A 22899-nucleotide genomic window follows, 5' to 3' on the forward strand; every position below is an offset into this window, starting at 1 on the left:
GCGGGGAGGGCGGGGGGCTGCGCGGGGCGGCCGCTGGCGGGGGGGCTGCCCTGCGCTCGGGCTGCCCCCGCTTGGGAGGCGGCACAGGCGCGCTGCGCCGGTGGGGCGGTGCTCGAGAGCTGCTCGCTGCTTCTCGGGGCCTGCTGCTGCTAAGCTTAGCTGGGGTGCTTAAACTGCTCTTTATGCCTGTTTTAACTGACCGTTGTGCTTAGAGGACCTGCTGGCAAGCGGTGAGCCAGTTCTGCTAGAAGCCAAGGCCACTGCCCTGTCCAGCCCGGAGAAGCCAGGAGAGTTGGCAGCTGTAGCAAGAAAGGAGCTGAACCATGTTGGAAGTGATGGAGTTTCCTGTGAATCTCCAGAGACAGAGCCACTGCTCCCCAAGAAGCATGCTGACTCCTGGGAGCGTCCGGCTGAAACACACGGAGGCCAGGCGGGGGAGCTGGGACCCCGGAAGGGACAGGCAAGCGATGGGTGGTGTGTGATGAACTTGGCAGAAGCCTCTGGCCATGTTCCTAAGGACAAAAGTGAGGAGCAGCTGGGGCAGCCAGCAGAGAGTGGGGACCTGGACCATGAAGAGTGGGAAGTTGTTTCTGAGCCCCTGGCCTGGGGGGAGGCCGTTAAGAATGGCAGTGCAGAAGACCGTGACAACAAGGAATGGGAACTGGCAGACTGCCCTGGTGGGGACTTGAAAGCTAAGAGGGTTGCAGCAGTGCCCCCAATGCTTCAAAATATCCATGTGACTTTCCGTGTGCACTATATCACACACTCGGATGCTCAACTGATTGGTGTTACGGGTGACCACGAGTGTCTCGGCCAGTGGCACAGCTATGTTCCGCTCAAGTATGACAAGGATGGCTTCTGGTCTGAATCCATTATCTTGCCAGTAGACACCAAAGTAGAGTGGAAATTTATCTTGGTGGAGAATGGGAAGGTCAGACGCTGGGAAGAATGCAGTAACAGAACCCTAGTGACTGCCCACGAAGATCAGATGGCCCACCAGTGGTGGGGATATCATTAATTAGATCTTGGAAGCTGCTTATTTAATGGCAAACCTGCTTAGACAAATCACGGAGCCCCGAAGCATTACCCCTCTTCAGAAGGAGATCATCTCAATTGCAGAGCTCTGTAAATCTTTTATCAAACTTGGTTAAACTGAATGAGCAGCAGATCTTGTTGTCTTTAGGAGATAATTTAGCAACCTGAAAAGTCAACCTCAGAACCTTCTGAAGATGTGCAAGGTAGGCTGTGAAGGCATGAGCAGCGTTTCAAGCAGCTGCCTGTCAGGATAAATCTGGACCCTGGACTTGAGTTTGCGTTGCTTAGAGTGGGGCTATGGGATGAATCATTGTCCAAACCGCTTAGGGCTTTAAAAGCATACTAGAAAGTGTGGTTTCCTACACTGTAATAGGAACTTAAGTGTTTTAACTTATGTAATGTATAAATAAGCAATAAACACTTTCAGACTGATGGTCCTTTATAACTTGACTTGTGAACTGACTCCTAAGAAGCTGGATAGAATAGAACTGATAGAGTTGACCTGTAGTTTTAGTGCTAAAAGTTCCCCCCAAAAGTGGCTGGCACTCTGGAGTAACAAGTACTTCATTCTCTACTCCCTGCTCTCCAGGAAGTACCTCAGCCCAAATGAAGGCTTGGCAGATAGATCCCTTTTAGTTGGATCATCCTGCTAAGAGGAGAGCAAAGGTCAGAAGCGACTGTCTGATGAGCTTAATAAATTACTTGGTAAGGGTGGGACCAGGCTTTTAAAAGAAGTCTGGACTGCTGTGATGGCTAAGGGATGGGATTCTGTCTGAAACAGAGCAGGTGGCTTGTTCTGCCTGCTTGTGAAGAATATGGACTAATCTCTTCAGTACTAGCAACTATCTTTTCTTAGGCTCACATGCTTGTCTTGGGACTAGACTTTTCCATATGAATTTGTTCCCTCTAAATTGTGAGCTTCTAGTGAGCCAGATGATGCCAAACACTTTCTAGCCACAAAAGACAAAGCATCCAACAGTTGACATATATACATGATAAAAGCAGGAAGCTGCTTGTCTGCTCTTTGTATTGTAGGATACAAATACACGATGCCACTTACGGCTGACAGGAGGACTGTTAAGCAAATTTTGACCACAAGAAGGCACCACAGATAGCAACCAACTGTATGACACGGGGAAAACAAAGTGCTATTCATATTGCAAAGTTCAGGACACAGATAATCTGGTCTCGGCCTTGCTAATCTATGGCCTTTTCACCTTCCCAAGCTAATGTTTTCCTTTCTGGTGGTGGCAGAGAGGGAGCCCAGACCTCTGCCAGGTCCCAGCACAAGGATGTTAAGTTGCTTTTCTGCTTGGCAGATCTCCTTTCTCCCTGGCTATTTGCACCTCTCCACCTGCTCCCTTCCATTCTCACAGGGCTGCAGCCTTTTGAAACTCTTTTATTTGGCTGCTTGAGCACAGCTGGAAGGGCACTTTTCATTGACCTTTTCGAGCTTGCTGGGCTGCAGGCTGAATACAGGCTCTCACTCTCCTCACCTCTCTCTCCCTAAAGCCTTGGTAGATCTGTATAATATGTAAAACAGGCCTGAATTGTGATGCAAAATCCACCTAAAATGATCATGTCAATGCAACTGATTCCTAGGAAGAGGGATGTGCCTTTACTAAGATTATGACTAAAGCTTGCAACACTGTTGCAAAGAATCAGTGGAAAAAATGATCTGCTCATACAGAAAACTGCTGGAATTAAGTGAAGATACTGTTGCCAGTGACAGAGGACAGCTTAAAAACAACTCAGTCATCTCCTCTTTCCCACAACAAGACCCAAAACTAAACAAATTCCGAGGTTTGGTCTATTCTGAATATGGTTCCATATAGCTTTAAAGCCAACAAAACAAAGTTCATGACTGGATGCCTTGTGCTAATGAAGCTGCTTTTGCAGAGCCATATTTACAAATCATTTGGTTTGGAGAAGGTTACTGGATTGTCTGTAACCCTTTGAACGCCAGCGTGGCCTGCCACAGACCACTGCTTTCCATAAAGCAGAGAAAGACAAAATGATAATGCTAGTGAACCTGGCCCATAGCCACCTCCTACTGACCTAGGTACAGCTGTATGACCTACTTTTTTGTGCTGAGGCATGGATTTATTGGGGGAGGACATCTTGCTTCTTATCTCATTAGTACTGTCACGGTGTCTAGAGAAAGTCCCCCCTGCTACCAGGCCAGCAGCTTCAGTGACCAATTTCTCAGACAGCCTTGCTGTTTGAGACTCTGAAGGGGCAGCACTGCATCTGCTCTTCAGGAAGAGTCTCCAGAGAAAAAAAATCAAATGGTAAATTCTGGAAAAATCATCAGTTTAGGGAGGGTATAAAATTCCTCCTCCCTTTTGTCTTCTTTCTATGACTATCTTGTTCCCCGAGATACTGTCAAATTCTAATGAGACTTTAAACATCAATCTGATTTTTGAGTAATTCTGTTTATCTTCTTGTCTTTGAATTGTTTTTAGCATAGGATATTCTGTTAATTTTTTCAAGTGCAGTAAGTCATTTGCCCACTACTGCAAAAATCCTCAAATGTCAGAAGTCATAGGAGGTTTAAAAATAAACCTGTGTATGCCAGATGTGCTAAACATTCTTTCCTGTTTATTACTAAATCTTAGACTAGGAGTGGCCTTCGAGAACATTATTCTTAGGCACGCATACTAAGGGAAGGCTGTGTGTTTTGGTGACTCAACTGAAGAAGATTTTGGAGAGCAACTGGAAGTAATATGTCCAGCTATTTTAGCAAACTTTTTAAAATGGGTGCTGGAGCCTAGCACGTAAGTTGTACTTAGGTATTTAGTTAGAGTGTTATAAGAAAAGTCAGTGTAGATGCAAAATGCCTTTTTTTCTGCCTAGCTTTCCCCTTTTTCAGTTCTCCAGAGGGCCATGGATAGCAAAAGGACATAGAGTCCCAAACAAACCAGGAACCTACACACCCTCAGCCTTTTGACTTTAAGTCAAAATATGAGTGTTGTGCTTACAAAGCTGATCCCAGGGCAGACTGTGGATTCCACTTGTACTACAAATAAAACCAAGCATCACAACAAGCAGAGAAAGTAACGCAAAAAATACCATTGGATGAGTCCATTCTGCTTGAAGGAATCGTGGTATAGGATGAAATCTGTGCAGTCTTACAGCTGTAGGCATGTGGTTCAACACTTCATCTATCTCAACGTTAATGAGTGCCAAGGGGAAATTTCCTGATTGTATTGGAAATATTCAGTCATTCTGGGGCATCCAGATGAATCATAATTTATTAAACTAATAACATGAAGTATGGGGGGGGGAGAAGGATTTTTTTTCTTCAGAAGTGCAAGAAAAATACTGAAACAAGACATTTCAAAACTAACTTTCTAAAAAAGAGTACCTGAAACTGTGTGCAAGATCCAGGACACATGGGGTGTATATGCTTTACTGGAACTTGGAGCAGTCAGCAATTCCCTGTGGCCAGTGTCCCTCAGAGCACATAGCTATTCCAAATGCGTGCCAGTGAGAGAGTCTGTATTTAGATATATGTTTACTCCTCTGTACTTCCCACTCATTTAAAAACAAGGACTGTAAAGAATGTGCTAGTTCAAGGCACAGATTACAAAACTACGAGAACGTTTATTATTAATCTTTAAAAGTATAATATATTTTAAACACAATGTACATACGTGAAAGCAATCACTAATGTATAGAATGTCTTCATTTGGCTAGTTTTTTCTCCTTTTCTTTCACTTTCTCTATCTTCTTCTCCTGAGTTCTGATCATTGATGACATTGCTGAAAATAGCAAGAAGGGATTATCTGAACACCTCCTAACGTTAAAATGATTTAAGTGCAGACACTTGAAGCTGTGTAAGATCCTCCCACATGTCATACTCTGCACTTAGCAAGCCCTTACAAATGCACCTTTAGCACCTTCAGTTTGCATTTCTTTAAATGCAGGCTTTTAATAGAAAAGATAAACCTAATTACAAATGGACACCACCTAATCTGCTTTCTGGACCAAAGGGCCACATCCAAAGCTGGAGTAAGTGGCAAAATGCTACTGATTTCAGAATGTCTCTTATGTCATGGTTTGAAATTAATACCTTTGGTCCAATGTTCATGGAATAGCATTTACTTAGCGTACACATAAATGGCTTTTTGATTTCATCCCTTTCATATAGTTAACTGTTGATATATCACAGATTTCAATATATATTTTGAATGTGTGATACAGAAAACAAGCTACCTAAAGATGTTAACAGATGGTGAAGAGTAAGAGTGAGAACAGTTACCTTATACTTTATATAAAATAATTTGATTAGTTTTACCTAAATCAGATTATTTATATATCCCTGTATGAATTTTATGATGTGGGGAAATAATATTTTTCCAAATTCATGGAGGGAGACTTAAAGGGCAGCAACTGGAATGTGCAATAAGCACAGAAAAAAAAGAAATTCCATCTCACCTGGCATCCTGCCATCACAGGAATGCATGAGGGTTTTACCAGTGATTTCAAAGGGAGTAAGAACAGAACTTGAAAAGTCCTCCATGGTTACTGTGGTCATCTCAGATTAAAAAAAACGTTGAGGAGGAAGGGATATGCTTGATGGCCACTGCTGAGAAACTGTGTGTGTTTTGAACTCTACCGCTGTCAGAATATCTTTGTTTCCCCGAAAGTGTCATCAGCTCTTTAAAAGTTTCATTTAATTGGACATGACAACACACGAGGGCACCTCTGACCACATGCCATGTTTGAAATGTAAAGGATCTTGAAGCTTATGAGAGTTAAGGGGCTGAGCAACAGTACGTCGTGCAGTTAATCTAATTACTCTCCTAGGAGCAGGATAAAGTACAAGTGGGTACTAGTAAGTCAGACACATCAAACTGCAAAAACATAGCTAGTGCTATAGCAGGTACCACAAATAGTTTATGGCGAATGTGGGTATTTTAAATAAAATAGGAATATTTTTGGTAAATTCTGGCACCTTGGTTTTTCATCTGTAATGTTTCCACCAGGTTTTGCAGGCTTTCCATCTTGTTCTGTAGCTTCCTAGATGTACTCTCACTAGTCTCCAGGGGCGGAGAAGCTACTGAGAAAATTATTAGTCAAATGTTATCACAGATGTAAATAATAAAGCAACAAAAAACATTACTGAATTATTTAAAGATTCCATCTAAAATAAAGCCCCTAGAAAACAACACTTCAAATCATAGAACTTCCAGCAACAAAGCAAATGACAAGGTTATTATCATTATTTTATACTTAATGGTATTTCTATTTAAATGAGAATGGAACCAAATTTCTAGATTGCCTGTAAATATGTTTTGGGGAATGGAGAAACAGTGATTTATATTAAAAAACAACATTTATGCCCACAACTTATAAACTGCTCTTTGCCGGTAGATCTGAAGGGGTTGTACAAAGGAAAGCAGTAGTATAATTTGCATTTTACAGATGGGAAAATTAGACGGCAGAAAGATGTGACTAACTAAAGCCAGGAATAAAACCAGAAGTTCCGGGTCCTCTGAGACCAAGACCAGTGCAGAATTCAACATGCACGCTGCTTTTCTGACAGCCACAAACGTATCTGAAACATAAGGCTGCAGCAGCAGTGAACATCTCTGTAGCTGCCCTGCTTGAGATTCAGCTTAATCAGAAGGTGCTGTGCTGATGTTAGCCCAGTGAGAAGGAGCACAGGGACCTTTACGAAGTGCTTTATGAAGAATTATCTGTTTCACTGTGTGGCTGGCCCCAGCCTGGAGTCTCTTCTGACCAGAACGTGCACTGTTTAATTTCTGCTACAGTTGTTGATCCTCAAAAAAAGCAAAGGGGCAAGAAATGGGAGCCAGAGGGAGGAAAAAAAAAAAAGAAAAAAGAAAGAGCGCTACAACTCATCATCCTTCCCTTTGAACAGAGCAATGTTGGCAATGACTGAAAGTCACGGTTGGGATTGCTAGATCTCCAGGGGTCTGTATAGAAACAATTTGGGATTTAACTCCAATTACAGTTGCAGAGATATCCACCATTATGTTTGCCACTGATCCCTTGCCTAAAACAGGTACCATCCAGAATTGAGGCCCGCTGCGGGGGAAGGTGGTGTTGCTCTCCAGGTACAGAAACTTGCATGAACCCACAGGGTCAGATCAGCACTTTGATGGGGAAATGCCACAGACATCTGAACTCTTTTTATGAGCAGGCATTTCTTAGCTGTTAAACATCCATCAGAAATACAAATCAGCTAACAAATGCACACTTCATCTTGCACAGCCAGACAGCCCGCAGAAGCAAAGGTTATTCAGCGATACTGTTAATGTTCTAGTCAGGATGGCTGCTCAGCCCAGCTTAGCTATTGCTCTGCATGAAGCAAAGAACCTGATGTTTGTAAAATGTAAAAACATAAAGTGATTGAAGTCTGCATCGCTGCGACAACAGCACAATACATGCATGACGAATTTAGGTTGAAACTACCAAAAAATCCCACCTGAGCAGCAGGAAATAATAGTCCTTTTTTGAGCTCTTTGGAGCCATGGTTAGACTGTTGCTTGTACCAGAATTAGCTTAGGGCTAGGTGGGGTACATCTCGATGACACTGCTACCTGCAGTGCTTATGCACTCTCTGAAAGAAATGGAATTTTCAGGCTTTTAGAAAGATAGAGGGACAGAAAAATATATTTTTTAAATGCTATCTCGTAAGTAAGTATTGCTTGAAAAGTTAGTCTCTCACCTATTTTCCCTATCGTACCTAATCATTTTGAGGGCTTTTTGCAACTTAATGTAATAAAGCAGTCCTGACAGCCTGGCTCACTGCCAAGTAAAAACTATCATGAAAATACTCATCGTTTTCATACCCGTGAGAATGCAGGTGCAGAAAAGGTGCAGGAAAGCCTATTTTTATCTCAAGTTCTACACAGAGAGTGCCTTACATCAATATTTTCTGTAAACCCCGGAACTTTTCTAAGCATGTTACAGAAACTATGACAACTATTAAAAATATTGATATTAGGCAACTCTGTTGCCTGTTATTGCAACTATTGATGTTAAGCGACTGCACATAGTATTTAACTGAATATAGCAATTTTCCCGTTCCTAAATTTAGTGGTGTATAGCATTTATCTTCTATTCTCTTTGTATAACATGTTCATCAGCTGCTATATTTTACTCACACTTCATTCATCACAGAAAAAAAAACCTTACTTCTCTTAAACAGAACTGTGACGGTGCTAAGCTTTCAAAAGGTAAAAGCTTTTTGCCTTGTAATGAGGCAGTCTGAGGTAAGCAAACACAGATCAATTTCAGCTACACAGGTGGGCCAGAAACTCCAAAACAGTGTTTTAAAATGAAACATCAACAAATTATGTTTCAACAAATCCACTTATTGTAGTTGCACATCTGAAAACCAAAGCTGACGGTGAGCCTCGTGTCAGCCATGCGCATTTGGGAATCACCAACACTTATGTTCAGCAACATGAATGGATTACATTAGCTACTCATTATAAAGGTGCATGAAAACTAAATATAGTATGGACTAGAGTGCCACAATCATATATTGCACAAAATTGTATCACTGAATGATGGTGGGACTCCACTGGTTTCTACAGAATTACAGAAGGGCTGAATTTAACCTCCTGTTTGTAAGTTGCTACTGTAATGGCTGGGGAGAGACCCAGCCGAGCTCTTTGGACTGGAAATGGGACCAGACTTACCTATTYGGGTGCCTGTGGCTGCACCCCTTGGAGAGCCACCCTTCTGCGTGGATGGTCTGTGCTCTGGTGAAGCGCTAGGATCAGCGGCAAGGTCATCGGCTGGAGCAGTTAACAGTGAGTGCACTGGAGACCTTTCTTTGCACCTCTCCTCCCGAGAGACCTTCTTGGGGGATGATGTGTAACGAGGAGCTGCTAAGAAGATGGATGCACCACCTAGAAGATCACCAAGCGAAGACCAGTAAGTGCGCACCTGAACACACGCTCCATTACCAGTGTCGGCGCTTCCTATGCAACATTTACAAAGTTGGGTCCCCTCCACTGCACCCTTTGATCCCTTCTGTTCCTTATCAGTAGCTGAGGGAGCAGGATGCTACAGCCTTTTTGCAAAACATGTTTGTCTCTGCTAAATTGATTGTCATGTGAAGAACAGCTTCTAAACTTGCCTAGGAGAAAGCAGCGCCTGTTTTTTCTGCTGACAGCTCACTTCACGTTTATTTCCACCAAGCCAGACGGGAATGTCATAGCTGTTAACCACCCAATTCTCCCTGTAAGTTACTGCTCACTTGGATCCCCTTATTTAGGTGTAAGAAACAGAGAAGACAACATTGTGTACCACAGCTCTGCCATTTCCCTCCCTTGACATAACTGATTCATATACTTTGAATTTCTGGTAGAGAGAGGGTCATAAGGAAAAGAGGCAAGACATGCACAGAAATATGCAATCAAGAGATCATGCAACTTATTTTCATGCATACAGTATACATAATAAATATTAAAAAAGGTTGCACGCAGCTAATGATGGGAAGACTTACTGCAGAATCTTCTCTTTTCCCTCCCTTAGTCCATTTCCTCACTCCTAACACCCATTTTGGGACATCTTGAGAAAAATTCTGAGGGCTTTTTCCAACAAATTCCCCTTGTCCAACTACTTCTTGAATCTTCTGACATAAAAACTAAACTTGCAGCTATTTTGGAAGCTAGGAAAATCCCTGGATGCTGTAGCAGGTTGGCTAGAAAGCTGAAAATACCTACTCAGAATATTTTCTTTACAGTTCAAAAGTTTAAAAAGAGGACCCAAAAGGGTTACTCTTCAGTATGAGCAGTGGAGATCTAGCAGGTCTCTGAAGCATAGTGCCATAAATACTAAGAGATAACACTTAAATATATCAGCATTTGCAGGCAATATTCAGGGGGAAACTCACAGAATGGAGAATCTGTGGGCAACAAAGGAGAAGACTGCTAGGACTAGTATCTTCAAAACTGCATGCTCAAAGCCATGTCCTTACATTCCTATTTAGGTTACTAAATGAACATCACCACATTTTAAAAGGTACTGACTACCCAATATTTTCAATGAAATCAACAGTCTGCAACTACCTGACTCCTCTCAAAAGCATGTCAATATTTAGATACCTGAATATAGAATTTAGGAGCCTAATTTCAGGCACCAAAATTTGAAAATATTATCCACACAAATTGCACAAGACTATCACTATTCATGAATAACCATCACAGGAGATAGTCATTTCAGGAGTGCTGATATCAGTCTCCATGGAGCAGGTTTGCAACAAAATACAGTTTTTGCACCAATTGCAATGGAGACTTTGTAAATAGTTTCTGCTAAGAGGTATTTCAATAAGTGACCTAAGAAAATATACTGTATTTGGACTGCATTTGTTTTTCTACTATTCTGTAATGTTCCAGTTCCACATCTATATGGTGCACTCATCCTCAAATGCAGCCAGTGAAAACTTACCAGTGGATGTGAAAGGCAGGGAAACATCCTGGGACTGAAGATCTGCAGTATGTAAAGGTAAAGGATCCCTGCAAGCAAAATGATGGCAAAGCTCACATTTGGAAGTATCATGCTAAGTTTTGCTAATGCTAGCAAGCCACCACAGTGAGTGCGAAGCTTTAATATGTAATCCACAGATCTCATACATGTATATTAAAGTTAAACAATGCAAACAAGTTCCAGAGCTCTTACTTAGAGGGATGAAAGAAGCTCACAGCTTAGTTTTGTAACTCCCAGGAAGCTTTTAGCATAATGAATAAAATAATACGAACAAACTCAGGACTGATGAAATTTAAAAATGCCTTAGAAACTGAATCTCAAATCAGTATTTTGAAAAGCAGGTAATTCAGCTAAGTGAAATCACTTCTCACCAGCTGAAAGTATCCTGTTCCATGCTGCTTTCAGTAGTAGAGTCTCTAACCGGTGTTTCCCTGCATGGAAAGACATATGGCTGTCAAAATCACAACAAAAGCCTTGCCAATAGGATCATTGTATTTTACATTTTTAGACTATTAGTTTGTTTTTTAAGCAGAATGCAATGATATGCATCTGCTGACTGTTGTTCATATCCTAATACTGAATACAAAGCATAGTAGAATTGTTATCTGAGCTCACTAAAAAGATGTATTAGAGTTGAAGTGAATTTAGACCACTGAAGCAATGGATATCTTTGGGAAATAAAGGACTATACTCAGTATCAGTATTGTATAGTCATAAAGATTTTTTTAAAAATACAATAAAAGTCTGCTTTTCATAACTAAAGCCATAACAATCTCCTTTCTGGCTACTCACATAACAATGCTTCTATTTAGCTTCTACCGAATGGCATCCAAATATTTGGAATCAAATATTTCACCTAATGCCATCAGATGACTGCCATGACATGAATTCTTGCCTTTTTCATGTTTGATCCCATACACGTTCTCGGGCACTGTAAATTCTTACAGTACAGTGATATTTGATGAGATAATGGAAATGGATCATTAAACTTGATTGATTTCCAAAACCAGACCAGACTCATTTTATCACATGGAAATGTTCCAGAGAAGCAAAATTCTGTTGAATTTAAGGTTGAGCTTTTGTAGAAATGCTCCACTCCCACCAGCAGCTCTGCTATTGTACTTGTAACTTTGGATACACCACAATTCTTAACTAAGGCACTGGGAACAAAAAAAAAATAACCCAAACAATCTTAATCTCAGTTTTCATAGGAGACAATCAACAAAATCTCAGCTCTGGCTCAGCTAGCTAGAAGCATTTTGTTCTAGCTTTCCACATACCATGTGTTTCTTTTGACAAAAGCCCTCTATTCAATTATTAAAAATTCTACTTAAAAGGAAATGTATTCATTTCTGGGGATTTCAAGGACATCCTGTGGATGCCATTGTCACATTTTTCTTTAAAGAAAATGCTATGGTACAGAATGCCTTTTAATAATCCTTCTCACCTCTTTAACACTGAGTCAGTGGCACATGGAAACAGAAACTTTGGAGATTAAGGAACACAAGCCTGGTCAATGAATCTTATACATCACTACTTGACTAATCTATCTCAGAATTTTGATCTGCAAGGAATTTCTAGTCTTTAGGAACATAAATATTATTTTTTTCATAATTATTTAATCCATTTTGCTTAATAGCTCTGTCTGCTTTTGTTTCTCAAAATACCATCTGAGTCATTTTACTGTATCCTCTTGACTAATAACTGTATCATTTGGGATCTTTTCAGAAAGGTGATTTCTCACCTTTTGCAAGGATCTGAACGCAGACTGAAGGTAGCAGCACATTCTCTACTTGCACCATCTCTGTGTAAAAAAAACCAAAAACATAAAAAGACATTATCAGAATTAGCAAAACCAACAGGACTTAGAAAGCCATACACTTTGACAGATAACTTTATATTTTGAGGGATGTTTAGGTGTAGGATTCTCCCATTCTTGCTTCAGCTCTGAAAGAGAACAGTATTGTAGGAGAGATAAAACGCTGGAAAAATTCTCCTAAAACCCACTTTTTTCCAATCTGAACCGTATGTTGAATCGCACAAGCTTGCAACCATATGTAGGAAGCAACACTTTCTCCCACTGCCACTATAAGCACAGAACATAGGCAATAATCATATAGCAGATGCTGGCAAATCAGCACTGTTGACTGTTCACACCCCCAAAGGACTCTAGGAACGATAGGCAAAGCCAAGTTTGTAGGAAGAGGTAGTACATTTATTACTTGAAAAGTAAGACAAACAGACAAGCTTTTGAGCACAAGTCCTTTTCCAGGCCTAAAATAGAAGCTTCTATACTTAAGCTCTCAAAAATTTGCATGTTGATAACAGGCAGATCATTGGTTCACTATGAATAGCTTGTGAAAAGCAAAAAAAACAGAATATGAGCAACCTGGGACTGATCTGATACAGTTCCATCAGCATATATTATGAAAGAAAAGTCATGTTTAACATAAAAGGATCCTACTGAAAGCCCTTGAATTATATTTTCTGTTAGAAAGTGTCTTTATGTCCTGGATCGGAAACATCGGAATTTGTGTTGTATTGATTTTTCAACTTCATATACCATTGTCATTGTCATTTGTATGTTAAGAAACTTGCCTGCTTCCAAAATAAGAGAAGGGATATTTACATAACACAGAAAAAGAAGAAAGGAGTTGAAAATTAAAATAAAAGCACAAATGCCTAAAAGCAAAACAATAAAGACAAATGGCATAGTCACTTTCTATTTCCCTGCCACCTAAAGCATCTGATGAACCTGGCAAGCAACAGGAGCTGACAGTGTCCTCAGATATCTCAAGTTTATTCCTAAACCCAGTTTTCCTGCAAAAAAGCAGCCTATACTGTTCCTAAAGTGCATGAATGGCCAGACCTTAGTTTCAGAAGGCAATACAAGTACACAGCACACAACAGAAATACTCTTACACTGTGTTCCTCATGGTTGCTAAAGGTGATGTTCTCCCACTGTCACTGTCATTCTTGCTAAGAACCACAGAGGGGATCTCACTGTCTGAGCTTAATTCTTGAAGAATCCTCTTTAAATCTCGCAGTGGTTCCTCCTTCAAAATGCCTGGTTTGGATGGCATCTGAAATAAAATCATTCTGTTATAAAGCATTTTTATAATGGTATTCTGTTTTTTAGTTCCTACATATATTCATCCAAAGTTACGCATGTATTCTCCCCCTCTTTCCTTGACTTAAAATTTGGAAACTGGTAATTTTCTGGTAACTTTAGTTGAAAATTGGTGGAGGCGAGATCACGGTAACTTGAAAACTGTCAAAATACTCTCTGAACATGATTAGACTCTTAATCTGTTATCTGACAGAATTTTGTAAAGAAACTTCTTATGATTAAGTGAGAACACTGGTAACATCTGTATTTTAAGCAAACATTGCAAAAAGTTTGCTACTCTAGTTGCAAGGTGAAAAACATTACAATATGACTTTAAGTATGAGATGATACCCTGTTTTCTCCATTGCCTTTTTCAGTACCAAAAATGGACAAACGTCACTTAAATGACAATTGTGTTTTCTCCTTCTTTTTAATGTGTTATTGCAGCTAATACTTACTGCACACTATGCAAACATAGCTCTGAAGACAGAAATATTAATTTCTCAGGGTACTCCTTACTGTAACATCTGAGTTATCTGCAAATACTAACCACTTCATTGTCACAGCCCTACGCTGCGATGAAGAACAATATTACTCTGATTTTACTGATCTGGACTTGAGGCAAAGGCCTAGTTCAAAAGAATCCATTCTTTCTAAGAAAGAATTTCAGTAGGTAAGAATCGGATTTTTCAGTGTACACAGCACTTCATATGTTCAAAGCCCCACTCCCGTTGACTTAAGTCTCATCTGTGGACAGAACAGGCTAGAAACTTTTTGCTAACATGTCTGCATAGAAAAAAAGGTCAATTCATCAAAATGGGAACTTTCAATGCTCACATACTAGTTTCAGCAGAGCTTAAACCAAGAAGGGATCCTCAGCTTCAGAATGGGTTGATGCAATACTGAGTTGAACCAAATTATTCTATCCTACATCCCTGGTGAGGATCCAGGCTATTGGCAAAGACTGGATTTGTCTCAAGTTGGGGCTGCTTCATGTTGTACAAATAACTAAGCATGCAGTGGAACCTGGAACCAAGTAGATTCAAGGAGACCTTGAATCAAGATCTTCTACATCTTGTTATTGTCTTAACCATGTTACCATGTAAAAAAAAAAAAATCCTTTTTTATTCTCTATCCCCAGAAATATAAATTGAATAACTCAAAGAAAAAAAGACTGGGAGTGCCTGATGCTGTAGGGATTTCACAGAATTAACTATCCTTTGTTCCTTGATGTCAATGTCACATCAGAAAGGGTAAAACAGAAAAAGTTTCTGAATGCTATCTGCACTAACTTGTAGTCTCCCACAGATTTTGGGGTAAAATCTGCTGGCACCCCAGGATCATTAACTATATTTGGGTTCTGTGGGGGCAGCAGCAATGGAACTGGACCACGTATGTAAGTAAAGGGGAGCTGGAGGTTCTCTTTAGGGGACAGCTGGTGCTGGAGCTGTCTTAGAACCCTATGGCATCTTTATACTTATAAATAAAGTATGTGCATAATATCACTTATACTGTCCATTCCGTGGAACTTGGGAATGCTTTCTAGGTGGATACCTGTCCTGGTCACATCCTAATTCCACCCTAGGGCGAGCTCTGGGTACCCACCATCCTCCCCTCCACACCCTGGCTTCCATGGGAAGGAAAGCTGTATACACAGCAGGAAAGGACAACACGAAATACTCAGCTTAGGAAAACAATGTGGGGTGTTCCCTAGAGTGCATCTGCCTCTCAGTCTAGACATGCTTTCTCTGCTATTGTACATGGGGATTCATCTAACTTCTGTGGGAGCTACATCAGGTGCAGTTTGGAGGGTTATACAAAATCTATACAGAAAAAAAAAGTAAAGTTTTTTTGCAAGAGAGATTTGAGATGATGCTTTCTGTGATGAAAAATCAGAACAGCACTAGCATCTAATTTAAATCTAAATGTAGATACACAAAAACAAAAGGAAGGAAGGAAAGTAAAATGTCTAATATTAGGACAAAATTGGTCTTAATCCGTGAAAGGGAACTTGGAGAAGAACTCAAATATTTAAATAAGAAAAGCCATTACAGGTGAACCACCTGTATGAACATAATGAAATTGATCAGATACCATGTACATGTCTATTTTCACCGCCAAAAGTAAGCGATTTACAACAAGTAAACTACTAGCAAAAAAAGAAGAGAGAAACAAAATGCTTATAAATCAGTTCCTTCAATTTTGAAAGCTCATAATGTTATTGGTGAGAGAAAACAAAATATGAAAGTAAGAAAAACTGCTATTATGATCTACATAATTTTTTATTGCCTGGTTGTTTTTTAGATACATTTCGCAAAGGGAGAAAAGGAAAACTGGTGAGTCCATAATGTAAGAGAAATACAGGAAAGGATTTAATCTTTATTGGTAAGAATCCTCTTTTGGATTCCTCCTACCACCTGCTTTCCCATTTAGAAATTCCATGTATTTTTAATCTTTGGAACATCCCTGTTTCAGTGCAGTTTCCCAGCCCGAGGCAGGTACTCACATGAGGAACACGGTTCAGGGAAGGTGGCACACTCGCGGAGTGCTGGTGGGGAAGCGGGAGCACATGCCGCTGCTTGCCTGAAGCAGAAGCTGATGAGTAGCCTGGGCCCTGCAGCTCCTGCAGAAGAACATTAGTCACAGGCCAAGCAGAAAAAGGGGGTACGGAGAGCAAGGCCTCTGGAGTAGGGCCTCTCTTTTGGTTACATCTTTTTATAATATCTAGTGCTCAGTTCTCAACACACTCTCTAATATTTATTATATGTCCTCAGACATCACCCTTTCAAGTCCTTTAGGGACTGCACTGGATGCAACAGTGGTGGTTTCAATTGTTTTCAGGCATTCATCGTATGCTCTGGAACCACTCAAGCGGAGGAAGTCTCAGGGTCATTACAAAACGAAACTGTCCCACGCTTCTTGTGTGTTCTTTTCCCACTGAGGTGAGAATTTCTTTCATTAGAATGAGATTCTCCACCTTTGCCATGGTTCATATGAACTCTCTTTTGCATCGTTTATGTATGTTTGTATTTCAAATATAACATTTTATTTCCCAATCAAAACTAAAAATTGGTGTCACTGTAAATTTTATGACTTAAAAGAATTATTGAACATTAAAATTAATGAACAGAATTACTGTTCTCAGTGTATCATTAATTTGTAGTAATAGTTTTATTGTAGCTTTAATCGTCTGTGGTTATCAACAAAGCAGGGAGAAATAAATATTTTGTATTAAACTGATTAGTAAAGATAAGAGATTAGCCCAATTCTACTAGGCAGTAAGAATTCTGGACTCACAGATAAACTCTATCTCTCATTAATGCTATACAGCTCCACAGACACTAATTACACGTCTCTTTCTCTTTCTCTCCCAGGCACCTTCTGACCATATTTGCTTTCCCCTTGCTAGCATCTCGGTCTGCTTCTTAAAAATTTATGATATTTTTTTCATGTTGCCTAACTACTTCACATCATCAAGTAAGACCAAAAGCCACTGTTCCCAGCCTGCAAATAGCTTGAAGGTTGCTGCTTCTATTTCAGGCCTGGAGCAGGATGTGTGGGCCCAAAAGCTTGTTAGCACTTTCTAATACTTACAGTTGGTCTAATAAAGGCAACATCACCCAGCCCTATAGACCTTGCATCTCCAATTCATTTTTCATAATAATGTTATAAACGTTTCTAGTTTTAATTTGCCTGAAGCTGCAAGAAAATGCTGAAGTGTCATTGAAAGAGCTTAGTAGCTGGAGCATATGGTCAAATATTTCTAGAACTGTTTAATTTTTTGATGTCTTTCCAGTATGCAGCACTTCAGAGTAATCGAAATTATGGACATTACTTGTGCAGTAAGGAGCTATTCCACATAAGTAAAGGTTTCAGAATACAGACTTCTGAGAGCACCTTGCAATAAATGGGATTAGTACTGAAATTAAGACACAAAGTAAATACAGCTACTTCAGGTCTGCACTTATCAATAAAGTACTTACTTTTACATCCAAAGCATGCTGCAATCTGAAGCGCATAGCTTCTTGTTGCTGGCACTGGATTATGCACTGACATTCTGAAAACTGCATGGATGCCTGTAAGAGAGGATACAACAGGCCTAAATTAATTTTACTAGTTTTCTGTGAATTACATTCTCTCATGTTTTCCTTCTGACACAGGAAAAAGAATGCACACATACAGATTCTTTATTTATCTTTTGCTAGCAGTATGGAAAGTGCTTTATAGAAACGTAAGATGATCAGATGCCTTCCTTGATAGGGTTACACGGGCAACAGATTTGTCAGATGATCCTAGTAGCAATAATATGCACACTACAACATCACAGAAGGGCGTTAATCCTGTCAGGGACAGTCCTAGACCTACTGAACACTTTGGGGATTAGACAATTCAAGTGTTTTAATAAAGCAAAATCCTACTCAAGGTTTTAAAGTATGTTTGATAACTTTGTTGACGTGTCTGGACCTCCACTTCATTGTTAAATACTATTTTGTCTTTAAAATGGTATACTGTGAAAAGATGTGGCAACATCTAATAATATAAGTATTTTTCATTGAATAAAACATGACTAAAATAAAACATGACTTTCTTTCTGTGTTTCTTTATAACTACCACTGATGCAAGTGCCAGCTCACTGAGGCACTGCGCACGTATGGTTACAAGCAGCAGCTTTTTGAACATTTAGCTGTGGATCACTGTTCATGAGCCAGATGACCAATTATACTTTATGATGTTTTTACAGTGGATGATCTGCAACGGTAGGTACTAACATCTGGTCAGAAGTCACAGCGCAATCTTTAGTAACTTCTATGAATTGGTATTCAGTGTATCATACGTGCTAGCCTCCATTGCGTCTCAGCCTCTCTGTCAGTTGGCTAGTACTGTTCACAATGATTTACAATAAAACGAAGTTAAGTTTCCAATGTCGAGCATTTGAAGTAGGAAATGCCACACCTGGGAGATATCAGAGCTTTTTTTTTTTTTTTTTTTTAAAGGAATGAGCAATTTATTTTTCTCTAATATTATTTTCAGAAAGAGTGGAACTGTTTTGTCTGAAAACTGTCTTTCCAGTTCATGACAGACACCATCCATGGACGTTTATATCCTGAAAAGTTAAAATTCTAAGCATCTGAAAAGGACTCTTGCAGCGGGAAGAGTCCAACAGCTCACCTGTAATTTATGTGCTACTCGGACCTAACTCCAACGCCTAGATTGAAGAGGCAGATATGTCAGCAACAGAAAGTTCAATTAAAAAAGGCAAATGCAACAACATGAGGTACTTAAAAATTTCCTTGGCCCTGCGGGACCCACAGCCAGCTGACTCAGGCTGGGCTGGGCACTGACATGTGTGTTGAGTCAGTGTGTGCACACGCTCGGCTCCGGAAGAGCCCTGCTCATAACTGCAGAGTGCCCTTTCTGGCAGCGACCCCCAGGAAAAGGAGCCACACAAGAGCCAGCGCTAGTGCCTGGAGGGTTGATCCGCTTTCAGTTCCCCCAAATTTCTACTTCCCTGAGCTAGTAAGGAGTAAATCAAGGATTCTCCTAATGAAAAGAGAAGCATTTTACCATAAAATCCAGATAACGGTCTTAATCACAGTTTTCTCTTTAGGTATGTAGCTTGCAATACATGTGAATAGAACATAGTAAATGCAACCTGGATAAGAGGTCAGACATCTTCTCCTCCTAAGAGACCATGGGAAAGCACCCAGCTGTCTTACTGAACTGAAAGCTACCTTATCAAGGGCTGCCTCCATCTTGGATATTTTTTCTTTCAGACGTTTGTCTTGTGACCTCAGGATCTCCAGTTCCCCAGCCATCTTGGTATTTTCTGTTGCAATACAGCTCAATTCTTGGCTTAATTTACTATTTTCTTCTTTGAGATAATGCTTTTCCTGGGTTTAAGGAGATGAAGGACAAAGTGTGAGACAAGAATTTATAGCTACCTATATTATACCTATTTTTTTCCTGTGATCTTTTTGATTTTTGAAAGTTTTGAAGGAACTGTTCCAGAAGCTTGGCTATTGTATTTTGCAGAAAGACAAGTTTTTTCAAGGGGAAGATGAGGTCTTATAAAGAACGGTGCAATTGGACTAGCTCTGACGAAGTAACTTCTCAGATTTTAGACCCATTTTTGAGCTGGAATTTTAAGTTCAGGAGTCTGTGACCAGGTCAAAGTTCTACATTACACTTTAATGAGCTCCTCCAGTTTAAGGCCCAAAGAATTTACCAGAGTCTAGGTACTATTGTAAAGATATTAAGCGGTCCATTGTACACATAAAGGTGTTCATGGCCACCAAACATCAGTCCAAACTCATGCAAGTCACAGAAGCCAGAGAAGGTAGAGAAGTAGAGAAGGACAGGTTACAGTGAGCAGATAAAAAGATTCTTTGTCACAGAATATGCTAGCCAGACCTCAACACCCAGAGCTCACAGGAAAAAAATGGGGAGTCTAATTTATGTCGTGGAGACATTCCTTGGTCTATCACATGCCAACAGGAAGCAAAGGGAGGGTGCCCATTACATCAAGTAATACTCCCTTTGGTACTCCTTGGGCTAATTATGCTTTTGGTCCTACATCTCTCCAAAGAACAATGTCTCTAAATATAGTTAAATACTTTTACTTGGAGTTCTTGTGACCTTAGCTGCATTTGTCATTGCCTCTTCCAAGAATTTAATCTTGCTCTGTAATGCATCTATCTGTCCTCTCTTGGCTGTGATTTGCTTCYGCATTCCCAATGCAACTTTCATCGCTGTAAAAGAACAAGGTTCCCAACTGTTAATTCTCAACAAGCAACATGGATTATGCATTCTGAGCTCTGATGAGACACTCTGGAAGTCAGTTACCAGCAATACGCCAAGGCAGATATGCTGAACCAGGACACCACTGTCACTAACATCAGCAAACCACCGATTACGATCAACAAAAGTTTTGCCGATGGTGGTGGTACCAGGCCCATGACACATACAAGACAAGAAGAGAGCACTCCCTCAAAGTCTGAATAAAGATCTCGTGAGAAAAGTCAGCTCACAGTGTATATTTTACAGTATGTAGTAAATGGTAAAATATGTCTGCATGTGCAACTTCTTTTTTTTTTATTTCACAGAGTATCTGGAATATCATTAACACCTATTGAGATAACTTTTACTTATAAATTTTATCAATACTTATAAAAATCCTCTTGTTAAGAAGACAAATGGATGGGAAGGTCTTTTCTTAATTACCGTGGCCATCAGATCCTTCCATAGTCTTTAGAGCAGCTCTGGTCTGATCCAGTTCAGCTTTGGCAGATTTCAACTGCATTTTCAGTTTCTTTGCAGTATTTTCCATCTCTTCAGTTTTATCTTGGTAATTCCTCTTCAAATCTTCATATTCCTCTGATGAGTGTAAGTAAAGATTGAAATCACAGTGGACAAAGGTCATCATTCTTGTAGACAAAGATTACTGACCTGTTACCTACTTCTTTAAGGGAATATTAGATATGCAAATAGCAAAGACCTAAAGCAAGTAACAACCATTGCTAACAAATATAGAAGCTGTAGTTCAGTGCTTTGCACATCAGCAGAAGCTTCTGTTTTAGTAGAAAAAAAGTGTTCTTCAATTGCTCCCCAAAGCAACAGTTCAACAAGGTGATATAAATCCACATTTCTGATTCTCCACTGCTATAACAAACTGCACATTGTGAAAGGTAAAGCTACTGATGAGAGACAGCATTTTGTCCACGTCATTCTCTCCAGCCTCACCTATAGGTGCCTGACATAGGTCTGAACTGATCCCATTTTGCACCCAGCTCTCTCTCACTCTGCTTCTCAGCTCTGTTTCTTATACATCTCTCCAGTTCTTCTCACATCATCCATACAGCTATGGGCCATTGCGCTCCAACTCTATCAACAGCTTGGCCCCGATTCCTCTGTGGTCATTTGCTCTGATAAAGCCTTTCTCACACCTCACTCACTTGGCTAGTACCATAAAAACCTAAGGCAGACCTGCCATGTAAAATTACATTATTTGTTTAATTCTTATAAAACTTAATGAGTTTAGAAGTGTGGCTGCGTATTGAGCGTGATTGTGAAGCAACAGATGTCACCAGTGGGTACTTTACCAGAGTATGGGGTTGCTTAGACAACAAAGCATGTGTATCATCACAGTATCATCTGTCTGGCTGCAGTGCTGTTGTAACAGAGGACCTCCTTGAATTTTGGTGAGCTTGCTCAGGTGCAGGCCCTGATATTTTACCCTGAGTTTTTTTGTTTACTATTAACTTGATCTACTTGCACATACATTAGTTGTGAAAGTAATGGTGGGAGTTAAGTCATAAGCTTTTATATAATGATATAGTGCAACCACAACAAAAGAGAAATGAAGTCAAGTTCCTCTGTAATTTGATCATAGATGGTTAATGGGATCTGCTAGTGTCCTTAAACAACACTTTAGAAAAGTAGTAAAGTTTATAATCTTTGATTTACTAGATGTGCTTCATTGGCCTTTAAAGAAAGTCATTCAAGCAATTACTATTTTTGCACAGGGTGCAGAGAGATTGCCATAAAGATTGTATCTCCGTCGTTCTGTGCCAGAATCCCAAACCACGACTCAGCTCTCCAAAGCAATCTGACCACCACACGCTGGCAGGGAACCTTCTGATGTACCAGCAGCCATATTTGGATTCAGCAAGCAAGCTGCTCTTCTATTTTTAACATCAGCCTGATTTAGCAGCTATCTGAGCTGAGCTAAGCTGAGGCTCCCTACCTGCAAGGCCAGCTAGCTCACTGCGATTGGCTTTCAGTTCATTCATTAGCTGGTCTTTTTCCAGTTTCATATCTTTAACCGCATGGAGCCTCTCAGTGCATGTGTTCACCAGTTTAACCTTTTCCAGTTCCAGTTCACTCAGTCTGGCCTCCATTTCAAGTATTTTGGCTTCTTTCTCCTCTTTTACCATCTATTTATACAAAAAAACCCCCACAATAAATATGTGAAATATGTAGAAATACATAAATTAACAATAAAGATGTGCAGACATTATCATTACTTTAAATCTCATTTGTCAGAAAACAATTTGGGGCAAGAAAGAAAAACAGAGTAAAAGAGACAAATTACTTGAGCATTGTTAATCCAGGCAAAAAGAGTGTAATAGAATCTGAACTGATGGCTTTAGAGCACATGTTTTACCTTGCCAGGTGTACGATGTGAGAATGCTTTCCATCCTTTTGCAGCCCATATTCAGTCCTCCATATTCACTCCTAATACTCAACTATCTTCTCACAGAAGAGAACCAAATTCCCTATCT

The 22899-nt window shown here is 40.1% G+C and overlaps 2 protein-coding genes across 2 annotated transcripts in view; one reads left to right on the top strand and one right to left on the bottom strand.

Moving 5' to 3' along the window:
- The window catches only part of STBD1 (starch binding domain 1), a 2801-nt gene extending 1347 nt beyond the window's left edge, over positions 1–1454 (top strand). Inside the window, exon 3 of the mRNA XM_026090111.1 lies at positions 213–1454. Within this exon, the coding sequence (XP_025945896.1) occupies positions 213–1018 (806 nt within the window). The 3' untranslated portion in view covers positions 1019–1454. The remainder of the gene's footprint in view (positions 1–212) is intronic.
- A 3268-nt stretch (positions 1455–4722) lies between these two features.
- The window catches only part of CCDC158 (coiled-coil domain containing 158), a 39448-nt gene continuing 21271 nt past the window's right edge, over positions 4723–22899 (bottom strand). The window contains 11 exon segments of the mRNA XM_026090112.1: positions 4723–4799; positions 5996–6097; positions 8694–8927; positions 10471–10538; positions 13432–13592; positions 16125–16241; positions 17602–17694; positions 19351–19509; positions 20255–20367; positions 20840–20992; positions 22362–22551. Coding sequence (XP_025945897.1) covers positions 4723–4799; positions 5996–6097; positions 8694–8927; positions 10471–10538; positions 13432–13592; positions 16125–16241; positions 17602–17694; positions 19351–19509; positions 20255–20367; positions 20840–20992; positions 22362–22551 — 1467 coding nt within the window.

This window comes from Apteryx rowi, unplaced genomic scaffold (assembly GCF_003343035.1).
Source record: "Apteryx rowi isolate R43461 unplaced genomic scaffold, aptRow1 scaffold_85, whole genome shotgun sequence".
NCBI lineage: Eukaryota > Metazoa > Chordata > Aves > Apterygiformes > Apterygidae > Apteryx > Apteryx rowi.